The following is a 14989-nucleotide window of genomic DNA, read 5'->3' on the forward strand; positions in this document are numbered from 1 at the left end:
AGAGAGGAAGGAGGGGGAGAGAGAGGAGGGGAGAGGGGTAGAGAGGGAGGAGTGGGAGAGAGGAGGGGAGAGGGTTAGAGAGGAAGGAGGGGGAGAGAGAGGAGGGGAGAGGGGTAGAGAGGAAGGAGGGGGAGAGAGAGGAGGGGAGAGGGGTAGAGAGGAAGGGGGAGAGAGAGGAGGGGAGAGGGGTAGAGAGGAAGGAGGGGGAGAGAGAGGAGGGGAGAGGGGTAGAGAGGAAGGAGCGGGGAGAGAGAGGAGGGGAGAGGGGTAGAGAGGAAGGGGGGAGAGAGGGGAGGGGAGAGGGGTAGAGAAGAAGGAGCGTGGAGAGAGAGGAGGGGAGAGGGGTAGAGAGGAAGGAGCGGGGAGAGAGAGGAGGGGAGATGGGTAGAGTGGAAGGAGGGGGAGAGAGAGGAGGGGAGAGGGGTAGAGAGGAAGGAGGGGGAGAGAGAGGAGGGGAGAGGGGTAGAGAGGAAGGAGGGGGAGAGAGAGGAGGGGAGGGGGTATAGAGGAGGGGAGAGGGGTAGAGAGGAAGGAGGAGTAGAGAGAGGAGGGGAGAGGGGTAGAGAACAAGGAGGGGGATAGAGAGGAGGGGAGAGGGGTAGAGAGGAAGGAGGGGGAGAGAGTGGAGGGGAGAGGGGTAGAGAGGAGGGGAGAGGTGTAGAGAGGAAGGAGGGGGAGAGAGAGGAGGGGAGAGGGGTAGAGAGGAAGGAGGGGGAGAGAGAGGAGGGGAGAGGGGTAGAGAGGAGGGGAGAGGGGTAGAGAGGAAGAGGGGGAGAGAGAGGAGGGGAGAGGGGTAGAGAGGAAGGGGGAGGGAGAGGAGGGGAGAGGGGTAGAGAGGAGGGGAGAGGGGTAGAGAGGAAGGGGGGAGGGGTAGAGAGGAGGGGAGAGGGGTAGAGAGGAAGGGGGAGGGGTAGAGGGGATTGGGGAGGGGTAGAGAGTAAGGGGGAGGGGTAGAGAGGAGGGGAGAGGGGTAGAGAGGAAGGGGAGAGGGGTAGAGAGGAAGAGGGGGAGAGAGAGGAGGGGAGAGGGGTAGAGAGGAGGGGAGAGGGGTAGAGAGGAGGGGAGAGTGGTAGAGAGGAGGGGAGAGGGGTAGAGAGGAAGGGGGGAGGGGTAGAGAGGAGGGCAGAGGGATAGAGAGGAAGGGGGAGGGGTAGAGGGGAGAGGAGAGGGGTAGAGAGGAAGGGGGAGGGGTAGAGAGGAAGGGGAGAGGGGTAGAGAGGAAGGGGAGAGGGGTAGAGAGGAGGGGAGAGGGGTAGAGAGGAGGGGAGAGGGGTAGAGAGGAGGGGAGAGGGGTAGAGAGGAAGGAAGGTGAGAGGGGTAGAGAGGAAGGAGGGGGAGAGGGGTAGAGAGGAGGGGAAGAGGGGTAGAGAGGAAGGAGGGGGAGAGGGGTAGAGAGGAAGGGGGAGAGAGAGGAGGGGAGAGGGGTAGAGAGGAAGGGGGAGGGGTAGAGAGGAGGGGAGAGGGGTAGAGAGGAAGGGTAGAGAGGAGGGGAGAGGGGTAGAGAGGAAGGAAGGGGAGAGGGGTAGAGAGGAAGGGGTGGAGAGAGAGGAGGGGAGAGGGGTAGAGAGGAAGGAGGGGGAGGGGTAGAGAGGAAGGGGGAGAGAGAGGAGGGGAGAGGGGTAGAGAGGAAGGAGGGGGAGAGGGGTAGAGAGGAGGGGTGAGAGGGGTAGAGAGGAAGGAGGGGGAGAGGGGTAGAGAGGAAGGGGGGAGAGAGAGGAGGGGAGAGGGGTAGAGAGGAAGGAGGGGAGAGGGGTAGAGAGGAAGGGGGGAGAGAGGGGGAGAGTGGTAGAGAGGAGGGGAGAGGGTTAGAGAGGAAGGGGGGAGAGAGAGGAGGGGAGAGGGGTAGAGAGGAAGTAGGGGGAGAGGGGTAGAGAGGAAGGAGGGGGAGAGGGGTAGGGAGGAAGGAAGGTGAGAGGGGTAGAGAGGAAGGAGGGGGAGAGGGGTAGAGAGGAAGGAGGGGAGAGGGGTAGAGAGGAAGGAGGGGTAGAGAGGAGGGGAGAGGGGTAGAGAGGAGGGGAGAGGGGTAGAGAGGAGGGAAGAGGGGTAGAGAGGAAGGGGGGAGAGGGGTAGAGAGGAGGGGAGAGGGGTAGAGAGGAAGGGGGAGAGGGGTAGAGAGGAGAGAGGTAGAGAGGAGGGGAGAGGGGTAGAGAGGAAGGGGGAGAGGGGTAGAGAGGAGGGGAGAGGGGTAGAGAGGAAGGGGGGGAGAGGGGTAGAGAGGAGGGGAGAGGGGTAGAGAGGAGGGGAGAGGGGTAGAGAGGAGGGGAGAGGGGTAGAGAGGAGGGGAGAGGGGTCGAGAGGAAGTGGGGGAGAGATATGCAGACAACATAACAAAAGTAGAGCTAAGGCGGCGGGGGAGGGGCAGGTCATTGCTCGAAAAGAAATAGATCCGTATATAACAGATGGCATCTGCTGATGTACTCAAATTATATAATGGAGTAACAATACTTCCTTTGAAAAGGGTGACTGGGGTGATGTGTTTATTTTTGTAATATTTATCAACAGAATAAACACTGAAATGTTAAAAAGCAAGGATTGTGCACTGCTCTGCATCATGGGAGGAAGGGAAACAAAGCTTCTTTGCACCATGGAATGAAGGGAAGTGAGCCTCCCGTTGCATCATGGGAAGAAGGGCAGACTCCGAGCAAGTTGGCTATATCGAACCCGGACAATAATTAATTTAAACACCGTGATACACTCTAATAACGTAAAATATATGCAACGAAGGCAAATGGCTTTTGATTAAATGTGCACTGTCCAACAGTAACTTTAATATCAAATCATCTTTCTTGAAATTAAAAAGCATTGGTAAATATGGAAAAAATACATAAAGATGTTACACACAATGTGAGACAACCCCTCAAGTGCACAATTTGACAAAGGTCTTTGAGTACTTATACAAGTCCCGGCTACAAACAGGCATCGATATTGAACAGGTGTATTAGTCCTTATGCCAAAGGATCATGATTAACCTGAAACTTGGCTCTAAATGCAAAATATAACTGCTGAGGGGAGGGCACCGGCGAGTTCACACCAGCCCAGCAGGGATCTAATGACCTCTGAACAGAGAAGGTGTGCACAGCACAGAAACAGGCCCTTCAGGCCATCATATCCATGCTGAACTTATCTACACAAGTCTCATTTACATGCCTTCTATTCTTCGGCAATTCAGACTTAAGTGCAATGTGATTACCTGCCTCCGCCATATCTTCACACAGCACATTTGAATTCTGTATGAAAATAAAAATCTCCCCTTTAGGAGCCCTCCAAAGCTCCAGCGCCTCACCTTATACCTATCACTGCTTGCTTTAGACACCCTAGGGGGAAAAAAAGAATATTTAGTGTGGTGGTGAAGGATTAGTAGCTCAGGTTGGAAGAGTTTGATGTGGTGTTCGTCGAGCTTGGCAATTAGCTTTCAAGAGGAAAGAACTTGCTGTAGTGAATCAAACAGGTCTTTCTGACAGCAGTGTGACAGACCCGAGCAAACCCCTTCCTAGAATGTCACCGTGCATCAGGAAGATTCTTTATATCTGGCCCACTCATTGCCGTTTCCATAGATACGTCTGGATAGAGTCGGCAGGGGAATGGGCTCGGATGTAGCCGTTCTCTGGATCCCAGATCAGGAAGTCAACATCATTGGGGGTCCTGGAATAGGAAAGCAGGTAATTGAGATCTTATCGGTTTACTTTTATCTGATATACCAAGATGCCCATAAAACCATAAGACACGGAAGCGAAGTAGGCCATTCGGCCCATTGAGTCTGTCCTGCTCCATCATGGCTGATTTATTATTTCTCTCAACCCCATTCTCCTGTCTTCTCCCTGTAACCTTTGACTCGCTGACTAATCAAGATCTTAACAACCTCTGCTTTAAATATACTCAATGACTTGGCCTCCACAGCTGTCTGTGGCAACGAATTCCACAGATTCACCATCCTCTGGCTAAAGAAATTTCTCGCCTCTGCTCTAAATGGACGTCCCTCTATTTCAAAACTGTGCCCTCTGGTGCTAGATTTCCCCCACTACCAGGAAATATCCTCTCCATGTCCACTGATACCCAAAGATACAGTGAAAATCTTATCTTACGTATGTCCATACAGATCAGATCATTACACAGTGCACTGACTGGCAGACCACAGTACGTGTGCTTGCAACACTGTGTGTCCGACAGAGTGATCAGCAGCACTGGGGCTCCACAGGGGACTGTCTTGTCTCCCTTTCTCTTCACCATTTACACCTCGGACTTCAACTATTGCACAGAGTCTTGTCATCTTCAGAAGTTTTCCGATGACTCTGCCATAGTTGGACACATCAGCAGGGGAGATGAGGCTGAGTACAGGGCTACGGTAGGAAACTTTGTCACATGATGTGAGCAGAATTATCTACAGCTTAATGTGAAAAAGACTAAGGAGCTGGTGGTAGACCTGAGGAGAGCTAAGGTACCGGTGACCCCTGTTTCCATCCAGGGGGTCAGTGTGGACATGGTGGAGGATTACAAATACCTGGGGATACGAATTGACAATAAACTGGACCGGTCAAAGAACACTGAGGCTGTCTACAAGAAGGGTCAGAGCCGTCTCTATTTCCTGAGGAGACTGAGGTCCTTTAACATCTGCCGGACGATGCTGAGGATGTTCTACGAGTCTGTGGTGGCCAGTGCGATCATGTTTGCTGTTGTGTGCTGGGGCAGGCTGAGGGTAGCAGACACCAACAGAATCAACAACCTCATTCGTAAGGCCAGTGATATTTCCTGGCATAATTTACATATCACTATTTAATTATTTATGGTTTTATTACTATTTAATTTTTTATGGTGCAACTGTAACGAAAACCAATTTCCCCCGGGATCAATGAAGTATGACTCCGACTATAACTGAGGTAGAACGAGGCAAAACAACAACAGAATGCAGAATAAAGTGTAACAGTTACAGAGGGAGTGCAGTGCAGGTAAACAATGAGGTGCAAGATCATAATGAGGCCAAGAGTCTGATAATTAGAAGATGGAAGCTGTCCTTGTACGTGCACCTGTATATTTAGCAGAGGGTTTTAAACTCAGCCAGATCCATCATGGGCAGCAGCCTCTCCACCATCAAGGACATCCTTAAAAGGTGATGTCCGTTCACACTCTACCGGCATCCTAACTGGCTGCATCAGCGTCTGGCATGGAGGGGTCACTGCACAGGACGGGAAAGGGCTCCAGAAAGTTGCAAACTCAGCCTGTTCGGTCGAGGACACCTTCAAAAGGTGACGTCTCAAAAAGGCGGCACCCATCACGAAGGACCCCCGTCACCCAGGACGTGCCCTCGTCTCATTGCTACCGTCAGGGAGGAGATACCTGACTATGTCTGGTTGGTTGGCCAGTACCTGCTCATCGGTCTGTATTTGGAATCCCACAGGATCTTAGCTCTGTCATTTTCCACTACCTTCTCGGGTGTTTCCCAACTGGATTTGGGAGTGTCCAATCCATACTCAGTGCAGACGTTCCTGTACACAATTCCTGCAACTTGGTTGTGCCGTCTACTGTATGCTGTCCCTGCCTGCATCTTGCACCCTGTTACTATGTGATGGATGGTTTCAGCAGATTCCTTGCACAGTCTGCATCTTGGGTCTTGTCTGCTGTGATATAACTCTGTTTCTATTGCTCTTGTGCTCAGCGTCTGTTCTCCTGCAGCCACGAGCAGCGTCTCTGTGCTATCCCCCAGCCCTGCCATTTCCAGTCATTGGTAGGACTTCCTTACATCGGCCAGTTCTCATATTTAGCGATGGTCCGTCCCGTGCAGTGGCTTGTCCTGTCATGGCCTCTGGGTCTGGTCCTCTGGCTCTGCTTCACCCACTTCCATTTCCATGTCCCCTGCCTGCTGCCTGAGGTACTCTCCTAGCAGGTCGCCCTTAGGGGCCACATTCCTGACATACTCATGGATGTTTCGCATTTCTTCCACGACTGTGGCCTTGACACTTCCAAGTACCCATCCTCCTTTATTCCAGTGGGTGTACAGTCACTCGACATTGGACTTTGGGTGGAATCCTCCGTGTATTGTTAGTAGTTTCAGGGTCTTGATGTCAGCAGCTTCTAGTTCATTCCTTTGCCAGCACACCATTGCAACTGGGTATCTGATGACTGGTAGGGTGAATGGGTTGATGGCTCTGATCTTGTTCTTCCCATTCAGCTGGCTTTTTAGGACCTGTCTCACTCTTTGGAGGAACTTGGATGTTGCGGCCTTCCTTGTGTCCTCATCATGGCTTCCGTGCGCTTGTAGGATTCCCAGGTATTGTAGCTGTCCTGTACATCTGGTATGTGGCCTTCAGATAACTCGACTCATTCACACTTGATGAGTTTGTCTCTTTTCACTACCATCCGGTTGCACCTTTCCAGTCCAAATGACATCCCATGCCTCTGTTGTACACCCTTGTCAGATGGATTAGTGAGTCAATCTCTTTCATTTCTGGCATACAGCTTGATGTCATCCATGTACAGGAGGTGGCTGATGGTCAGTCCATTCTTGAACCTGCACCCATATCCACTCTTTGAGATGATAGTGCATCACCCTGGTGTATTCCACATCTGATGGTCACTTGTGCTGTTGGCTTTGGGTTAACTTCTAGAATTGTCCTCCAACGGCCCATTGAGTTCTTGATGAATGTCCTTAGCGTCATGTTGACCTTGTACAGAGACAGGTATTCCAGGATCCATGTGTAGGGTATTGAGTCGTACGCGTTCTGGTAGTTGATCTAGACTGTGCTTAGGTTGATTTGCCTAGTCTTAGAGTCTCGCATGACTGCCTTGTCTATCACTAGTTGGTGCTTGGAGCCTCTGGTTCCATTGCCAATCTCCCTCAGAGCAGGGCTCAGGAATTTACACACATGATCCTTCAGCTTGGTGGCTATGATGCCTGATAGGAACTTCCATGTTGTTGATGGGCAGGTGATAGTTTGATGGTATTGTCCCTTGTGAGGACCCTTCTTTACGAGTACTGTCCTTCCTTGAGTTAGCCGGTCAGGTTGAGAGCCTGCTTCAAGCTGCTGGTTCATTTTGAGCTGCCAGCCGTGTGCGTAATGCTGTTCGTTTCTTCAGCCAATAGGCGTGGGTCATGTCAGGCCCTGGTGATGTCCAGTTCTTCATACTTGCTACCCATTGCTGGATATCTGCTGCTGTGATGGCGACTGGTTCTTCCTCTGGGAGGCTGCAGAGGCTTGCTTGTATATATTTTTTTAAATATATATCTGTGTGTGTGTGTAATTTATAATATTTATTATGTATTGCAATCTACTGCTGCCACAAAACAACATATTTCACGACAAATGCCCATGATAGTCAACCTGATCCTGAATCTGACTAAGAACAGCTTCTTCCCCTTCGCCATAAGAGAGCGTCAGACAGACTCACAGGAAAAGAGTGAGCGTGTGTGTGCTCCTGTGAGAACGTGTGGACACGTATGGATGTTTGTGTACACGTGTCTCAGTATTTTTAGGTTCCTGCTTGAGAACGTGTGTCTGGAGAAATTAGTTTTATTTGTCACGAACAATGAGTAGAGGGGTGAGATGCATTTTTATCAAAGGAGGTGTGAAACTTTCCTTCCCTCTGCTAGTCTGCAGGTCACCCTTGGGCGAGGTGCACCACCTGCTTAGCACCCCGCACCCCAATCATGTGAAGCCATGGGAGCATATCACAAGCCCTGGTTATGTGACCACTGATGCCAGGCAATCTCTGAAGAGTATTGTTAATGGCTGGGGTCACCTGTGTTGAAAGAAGCTTCCTAGAAGAAGAAAAATTTCTCCTCTATAAAAAGACCATGATCGCCCATGTTATACGACATGGCCCTTGGCCAACAACACATTGAAACGCACAGTGAAATGTATTGCTGAAGTCAACAGCTAATACTGATATGTGCTGGCGGCAGCCTGCGTGTCACCACGTTTCCAACGCCAACATAGCATGCCCACAAATTACTAACCCTAACTTTCCAACTTACAAACTTAACCCCAATCTTCTAACGGCTACTGTTATGCTAGCCACGCTCCCGTGCTGCATACAAGTTCTGTGTGAACCTAAGTGTGAAATTGTGCATGGGTGTGTATATTCACAAGTTCAAGTTGATTTTCATTTGACTTTACATATATACAACCAAACATTCCTCCCAACCACACTGACCAACAAAACGTGTATCACACATATCCACATGGATCGAAATATTCCCACAAATAAGTTCATAAAACATAATTCAAAGTGCATGTAGTGTGTAGCACAGGTAAACGGTACAGTAAACAGCTTGTCGTCCTAGTGACGAGACCTCAGTGGTGGCAGGGTGTTCATTAGTCTCCCAGCCTGAGGGATGAAGCTGTTACCCAGTCTGGCTCTTGTACTGACTGTAGTGGGTTAAAGACATTTGTGAGATGGGTGGTATGGATCCTCAACAATACTTTGGGTCCTTTATATGTGCATTTGTGTGTGGACGTTTTTGCGTATGTGTATTGTTGCTGCCTTATATGTGCAGTGTGCTGACGGCACTGTGTTTTGCACTTTGGCCCTGGTGGCACACTGTTTCGTTTGGCTTGGCTTTCGTTTGGATGTGGGTGAGAGAGCGCCTGTGTGCGCGTGTGTGTATACGTGTGTATGCGTGTGCATGTGCGTACTTTTGTGCGCACACTTTGCAGAGGTTGTGAAGGAGATGACTCTCACCAGTTCAGCACGATGACAACTGCAGTCCCATCTGGCTGAAGAAAAGCCACCGTGTTGAGCTCGGTCTTCATGCTGAGATCGAGGCCGACCCTCTGTGAGCCTTCTAGAACAAACTTACTGTGGAGGAGAGAGGAACTTTAAACAAAGGTCCTTCACTCTTACCGCGCTGGGGGTGGGGAGGGCTGTCAGAGTGACCCAATATCCGTTCGCATATTCCCAGCGGTTGTTTAACTAACTGGCGTTCCGACCAAACCCCATCCCATGGGAACCAGATAGGAACTGCCTCGTCAGGCTGTTGGGGGGGGGCGGCACGGGGTGGTGTAGGTAGAGGTAATTCAGTCTGTTAGGAATCATTCTGCAGTAACGACATCATGGTTAGCCTAATGATGGATTAACTCAAACGAGAGCCAGTCTTTTTAGGAAATAAAACCTGTACACAATTTAACTGCAACTGAGACCTTGTGGCCAGTGAAACCAATCGTTGGGTGTGGGACATTCTGATATTGTCCCATTGAAACTACATAGGGGCAGATAATGGATGAATGTTCCTAAACATTAGAGATTCTGCAGATGCTGGAAATCCAGAGCAAGACACCCAAAATGCTGGAGGAACTCAGCAGGTCAGGCTGTTGAGTTCTGTTCATTTGGGCTACATGTAGGCATTTTGTTGTGGAGCGCAGTTTCCCTGTTACGGGCATGGGTGCGGGGGGGTGGTGGAGAAGGAGACTGTGGGTAAGAAGATGGCAGCCCTTGTGAACTGGACATGAACGGAGAAAGTAAAGTTCTTTAAACAAAAGAAAATCTTGTCTTTGTTGTTTGATTGTTAACAGTGGTGGCACAGGATGGTTTCCAGTTCCAGGACCTCGCCGGTATTCGGTGAGAGCAAGCCTTATGAAAGCTAGTAAAATGAAATTGGAATATGGACTTGTGTTACGGAGCTCAAGAAAAAGGAGATCCTTGCAATTGTGCTCCCTCTTTTGGGAAAGCAAGAGAGACTGCAATGGGAATTTCGGTGGAAGACTTGAACCAAGATGACGGTATGACTACACTAATAAATACACTTAACCATTTTTCTGAAGAAAGAAAAGGATTGGATTTATGAGGCATATTCAGACTTTGACAAAATTTCCAGAGACAGTTCTAGAAAGATGGCTGATTATATTATTGAATTTGAACAAAAAAGTACAGTCATGTGCGTAAATACAAAATGGAACTTCTTGATGCTGTATGAGTTTTTAAATTGTTGGATGCTGCATGTCTAGACATCAAGGACAGACAGCTAGCATTAACTGCATGTACAGAACCTACGTGTGCATCTTTAAAATTGGTACTGAAGGGGATTTTTGGAGAAAAGGCCGCCAAGACAACAGTCGGAATTAGCTTGAGTCGGGAAATGGCAAACTTCACTGAGCAGAAACAAGAGTATAGCAAGCATAGGTCCCAGAGGGACCAGACAAGATCACCATTACCTGGCACAAATCCAATAAACAAGTATGGTAGGAGATCGAAATGTGCGGTATGTCGAAGCATTTACCACTGGGCAAGAAACAGTCTGCACAGAACCGAACAAGTTACGCTAACCGAAGAAAACAACAAATCTGAAGATGCAGAAGAGTGCCATATCACATTGTTTGTGAAGGAATCACTTACAAATGCAGAGAGATCTGAGGCAAAGATTCGAAAGATGGAATCTCTAGAATCTGCTGTTATTGATACAGTGTGTGGAGAAAATTGGCTTGAAGGCTCTGTAAGTAAACTAACCAGAATGAAGTGCAGAAACCGGTGATCGCAGATACACCCAGTTACAAAGCATTCAGATTTGAAGATGGAAAGATTGTACGTTCCATCAAAAGAGTGAAAGTTCCTGCCAAAATAGGGCAGACAAAATGTTACATTGAAACACAGGTGGTACCAGTGAACATTCCATTACTTTTGAGTCAAACTTCCCTGAAGAAAGCAGGAGCAGTACTGGATATGAAGAATGACCAAGCAACGATGTTTCATCAGCCTGAGTCTCTTCAGCTCACCGGCCCTGGACATTACTGTGTGACCATTCTAGATAAAGACATTACTGAGAACTAATGTGAGAATGAAGTACTAACTGTCACAGAGAACATGACCCCAGATGAGAAACGCAAAGTGTTGCTCAAACTTCGCAGGCAGTTTGGACACACTTCAACTGATAGACTCCAGAAACTGCTCAGGCATTCAGGGAACAGAGATGCAGGTTATACTTCCATTCGGAACACCTGGAAAACTTCTGAAATGCCGCTTTGCTACCGCTGCTGCTGTGTGGTAACCGGAATCTCCAGAGCTGAAGGCCCCGAAATCCTCGGCTTTGTGTGTTTCAGTGGCCGGGGAGAGGTCGAAGGCACTCAGCAGAGGATGGCGCTCGGGAGGCTGTATCGGAGAGGCTGCTCGGAAGCTCAGAGTTTTCGGACAGATGGACTCAGGGTCGGCTGGGGTCGGCTGCTTCCAAGGTATCAGCAAGTTGACAGTGCCCGGAGGTTTATGGCAGGGAGTTTCTCCCTTTTGCCGCCTGCTATCGGGGACTTGGGAGTCAATCAACTCGGGACTTTCAGACTATTTTTTTTTACTGTGTCCATGGTTTGTTCTTCATCAAATTATGGTATTGCTTTGCTCTGCTGTAACTATATGTTATAATTATGTGGTTTTGTCAGTGTTAGTCCTGCTCTGTCTTGTTTTCAGTGATATCACGCTGGAGAAACATTGTATCATTTCTTAATGCATGTATGCATTTCTAAATGACAATAAAAGAGGACTAAGTGTTCTCAAAATCTAATCTAAAGCAGATAACTGATATGCCAAAAGTTTGGAAAGCCCAAGCCTAAGCCTGCGATTGGTTTGCCAACAGCACCTGAATACAATGGAACAGGAGCCATAGGTCTACATGAACGGGAGCAAGGAGTGTGGTATCTTCCCCACCATTGCTGAGTTCACATGTTTCAGTGCTGGTAGCATTGTAAATACAGAGAGGCCCTCAGAGATAGTAAAAAGACTTCATCCATTCCTGGATAAGTGTGCATGGCCCACCTCAGAAAGTAATCAGTGATAATGGTGGTGAATTTAATAATGATGAATTCAGAGAGAGAGAGCAGGGAACTTCAACATTGAAACAAAGTCAACAGCAATATACAGTCCTTAGAGAAATGGACTTCTGCAGTGACACAATCAAACACTTACTGAAGTAATAAAGGTAAAGAAAAGCAATGGCTGTGATTGGAACACGGCCCGGGACTGGGCCCTCTTGCTGAAGAATACCAGCACAATGTACATGACTATAGCCCATCTCAACTTGTGTTTGGCCAGAATCCAAACCTTCCGTCTGAACTGGTTGGCAGGACACCTCCTCTAGAGGGCACTACAGGGAGTGAATGGGTTGGGAAACTTGTCAGCACTGCATGCATTAAGGAGAGCTTTCAGTGAATCAGAGCATTCGGAGAATTCGAAGAGAACTGAGGGCACAGGTCCGTCCTACAGCTGAGAAATACATCCTACAGGGGACAAAAGAGCAGACTGTATAGAGTGGAAAGGTCCTGGAGTTGTTGTTGGTCGGGATGGAGTTGTGGTATTCGTGAGACATGGAGATACACACGTGAGAGTGCATCATTCCAGACTATGTAAAGCACGGACTGAAGACCATCATTGCTCCATGGAGAATGACACAAAACATGAAAAGCACTTACCTGATACGCTGTCACAGAGCAGAGACTGGGATGCGGAGAGTGCAGCCAACAGAGTTGCTCAACAGGGGTGCAGGCAGTGAGGAAGAGAGTGCAGTTGGCAACTCACGAGACTTGCCTGAACAGAAATGATCACAAGTGCAAAGACAACTTGGAAGTTTCAGTCTCGAAACAGGACAAGCTGTGAGATTTGTAGACCAAAACACTGGTATCTCATACAAAGCTGAAGTCTTAGGACAAGCTGGCAAAGCCACTGGGAGAAGCAAAAGTTGATACAAATTGAATTGCCATGGGCATCGCAGGGTCAGTCGACATGTCATGTGTAGACAGAATCAAGTATAGATCAGACTGGAGAAATATCAAGATGAAGATGTCCTAGTCACTAAGGAGTTATTGTTTGAATCTGCAAAACAGGGTGAAGTTAGTTGTTGGAGAAATAATGGAGCATTTGATGAAGTCAGAGACATTGGCCAAAAGACAGTGTCTACAAGATGGGTGTGCACTCTGAAGGAATTACACCATAAGCACACCTGGTGGCTAGAGGTTTTGAGCAACTGAACATAGGGGAACTCCAAAAAGACTCACCAACATGTGCATCAGAGTTTCTCCGGCTACTTTTCCCAGTGATATGTCAAAAGTATTGGCAACTCCATTGCATGGACATAACATCCACATTCTTACAGGGAATGGAGCTGTCACGCGACATTTACATTAAACTCACCCCTGAAGCCAGAAGTGAAGGAACACTGTGGAAACTCAATAAGTGTGTGTATGGTCTAGCAGAAGCATCACTCTACTGGTATAAAAACGTCAAGGAAATAATGTTAAAAACATGTGGGAAGATGTCGCAAGTGGATCCAGCTGTTTTTTACTGGCAAGATTCAGGATATCATGTGATTGGAATACTTGCCTGTTATAGATTACTTCATATGGGGAGGCTCACAAAACTTTGCCAGAACAGTTATCCCTCATCTAAAGTCAGCCTTTCAACTAGGTGAGTGGGCAAATTCATGGCAGATGCAATTTAATGTGGATAAATGTGAGGTTATCCACTTTGGTGGCAAGAACAGGAAAACAGATTATTACCTGAACGGTGGCCGATTAGGAAAAGGGGAGGTGCAACAAGACCTGGGTGTCATTATACACCAGTCATTGAAAGTGGGCATGCAGGTACAGCAGGCGGTGAAAAAGGCAAATGATATGCTGACAAGAGGATTCGAGTACAGGAGCAGGGAGGTACTACTGCAGATGTACAAGGCCTTGGTGAGACCACACCCAGAGTACTGTGTGCAGTTTTGGTCCCCTAATCTGAGGAAAGATATTCTTGCCATAGAAGGGGTACAAAGAAGGTTCACCAGATTGATTCCTGGGATGGCAGGACTTTCATATGATGAAAGACTGGATCGACTAGGCTGATACTCTCTGGAATTTAGAAGATTGAAGGGGGATCTGATTGAAACGTATAAAATTCTAAAGGGATTGGACAGGCTAAATGCAGGAAGATTGCTCCCGATGTTGGGGAAGTCCAGAACGAGGGGTCACAGTTTGAGGATAAAGGGGAAGCCGTTTAGGACCGAGATGAGGAAAAACTTCTTCACACAGAGAGTGGTGAATTTGTGGAATTCTCTGCCACAGGAAACAGTTGAGGCCAGTTCATTGGCTATATTTAAGAGGGAGTTAGATAAGGCCTTTGTGGCTAAAGGGATCAGGGGGTATGGAGAGAAGGCAGGTACAGGGTTCTGAGTTGGACGATCAGCCATGATCGTACTGAATGACGGTGCAGGCTCGAAGGGTCGAATGGCCTACTCCTGCACCTATGTTTCTATGTTTCAGGTTGGATGGGAGGAACATGACAGATTCTGCTATGTAGGGTGGACATCCTTGCCTTTGACAGAACAGTACAACTGCACCAAGAACCTTCAGACAATCCACATGGAATCCTCATGTGCCTCACAACGGGATGCACCCCTCAGTGAAGCTGAAGCTGAACAACTCCGGTCAAAGTTAGATCAGATTCTGTGGGCGGCAAGGCAGAGCAGACCCAAAATCATGTTTGATGCCTGCAACTTGGCATCCAGCACAAAAAAAATGCCGCAGTATGAATGTTACATGAGGCAAACAAGATGGTGTGTAGAAATCACTCTGAAAAAGTAGACTTGAAGTTTCAGCAGCTGGGAAAAGATAGCTCACTGAGGCTCGCTGTCACCTGTGATGCCTCACTTGGAAATCTCCCTGATGCAGGTACTCAAGGGGACATTTTATTGTACCGACGGGAGAAGAGGGAAGATTTTCACCTCACTGTTGGCAACCAAAAAGGATCCGAAGAGATGTACGGAGTATGCAGACAGGCGAAACCCTTGCGATGTCTGAAGGGATCCACAATGCTGTTTATTTGGCTCTATTTTGAGCTTTTCCATGGTGACCCAAAGAAGAACAACTACAAATAACGTGTGTCAGAGAAGAGTACTCTGTGCGCTTTCTCCGTTATGTATACGTGCGTGATTGGGGGAGAGGGGAGGGGAAGGAGATTGTGGGTAGGAAGACAGCAGCCCTCATGAACTGAACGTGAGCAGTGAAAGTAAAGTTGATTAAACAAAAGAAAATCTGACCTT

The 14989-nt window shown here is 48.4% G+C and overlaps 1 protein-coding gene across 4 annotated transcripts in view; it reads right to left on the reverse strand.

The window, feature by feature from the left end:
• Window positions 1-2508: 2508 nt before the first annotated feature.
• Window positions 2509-14989, reverse strand: part of gba1 (glucosylceramidase beta 1) — a 61218-nt gene continuing 48737 nt past the window's right edge. For 3 of the 4 annotated variants that reach the window (XM_063041757.1, XM_063041759.1, XM_063041758.1), the window contains exons 10-11: window positions 8674-8790; window positions 2513-3642 (exon numbers count right to left, since the gene is read on the reverse strand). In XM_063041757.1, coding sequence (XP_062897827.1) covers window positions 3537-3642; window positions 8674-8790 — 223 coding nt within the window. In that variant the 3' untranslated portion in view covers window positions 2513-3536. Of the gene's footprint in view, window positions 3643-8673; window positions 8791-14989 lie in introns of all 4 variants that reach the window. The other variant, XM_063041760.1, reaches the window with a different exon arrangement.

This window comes from Mobula hypostoma, chromosome 2 (assembly GCF_963921235.1).
Source record: "Mobula hypostoma chromosome 2, sMobHyp1.1, whole genome shotgun sequence".
In the NCBI taxonomy this organism is placed as follows: domain Eukaryota; kingdom Metazoa; phylum Chordata; class Chondrichthyes; order Myliobatiformes; family Myliobatidae; genus Mobula; species Mobula hypostoma.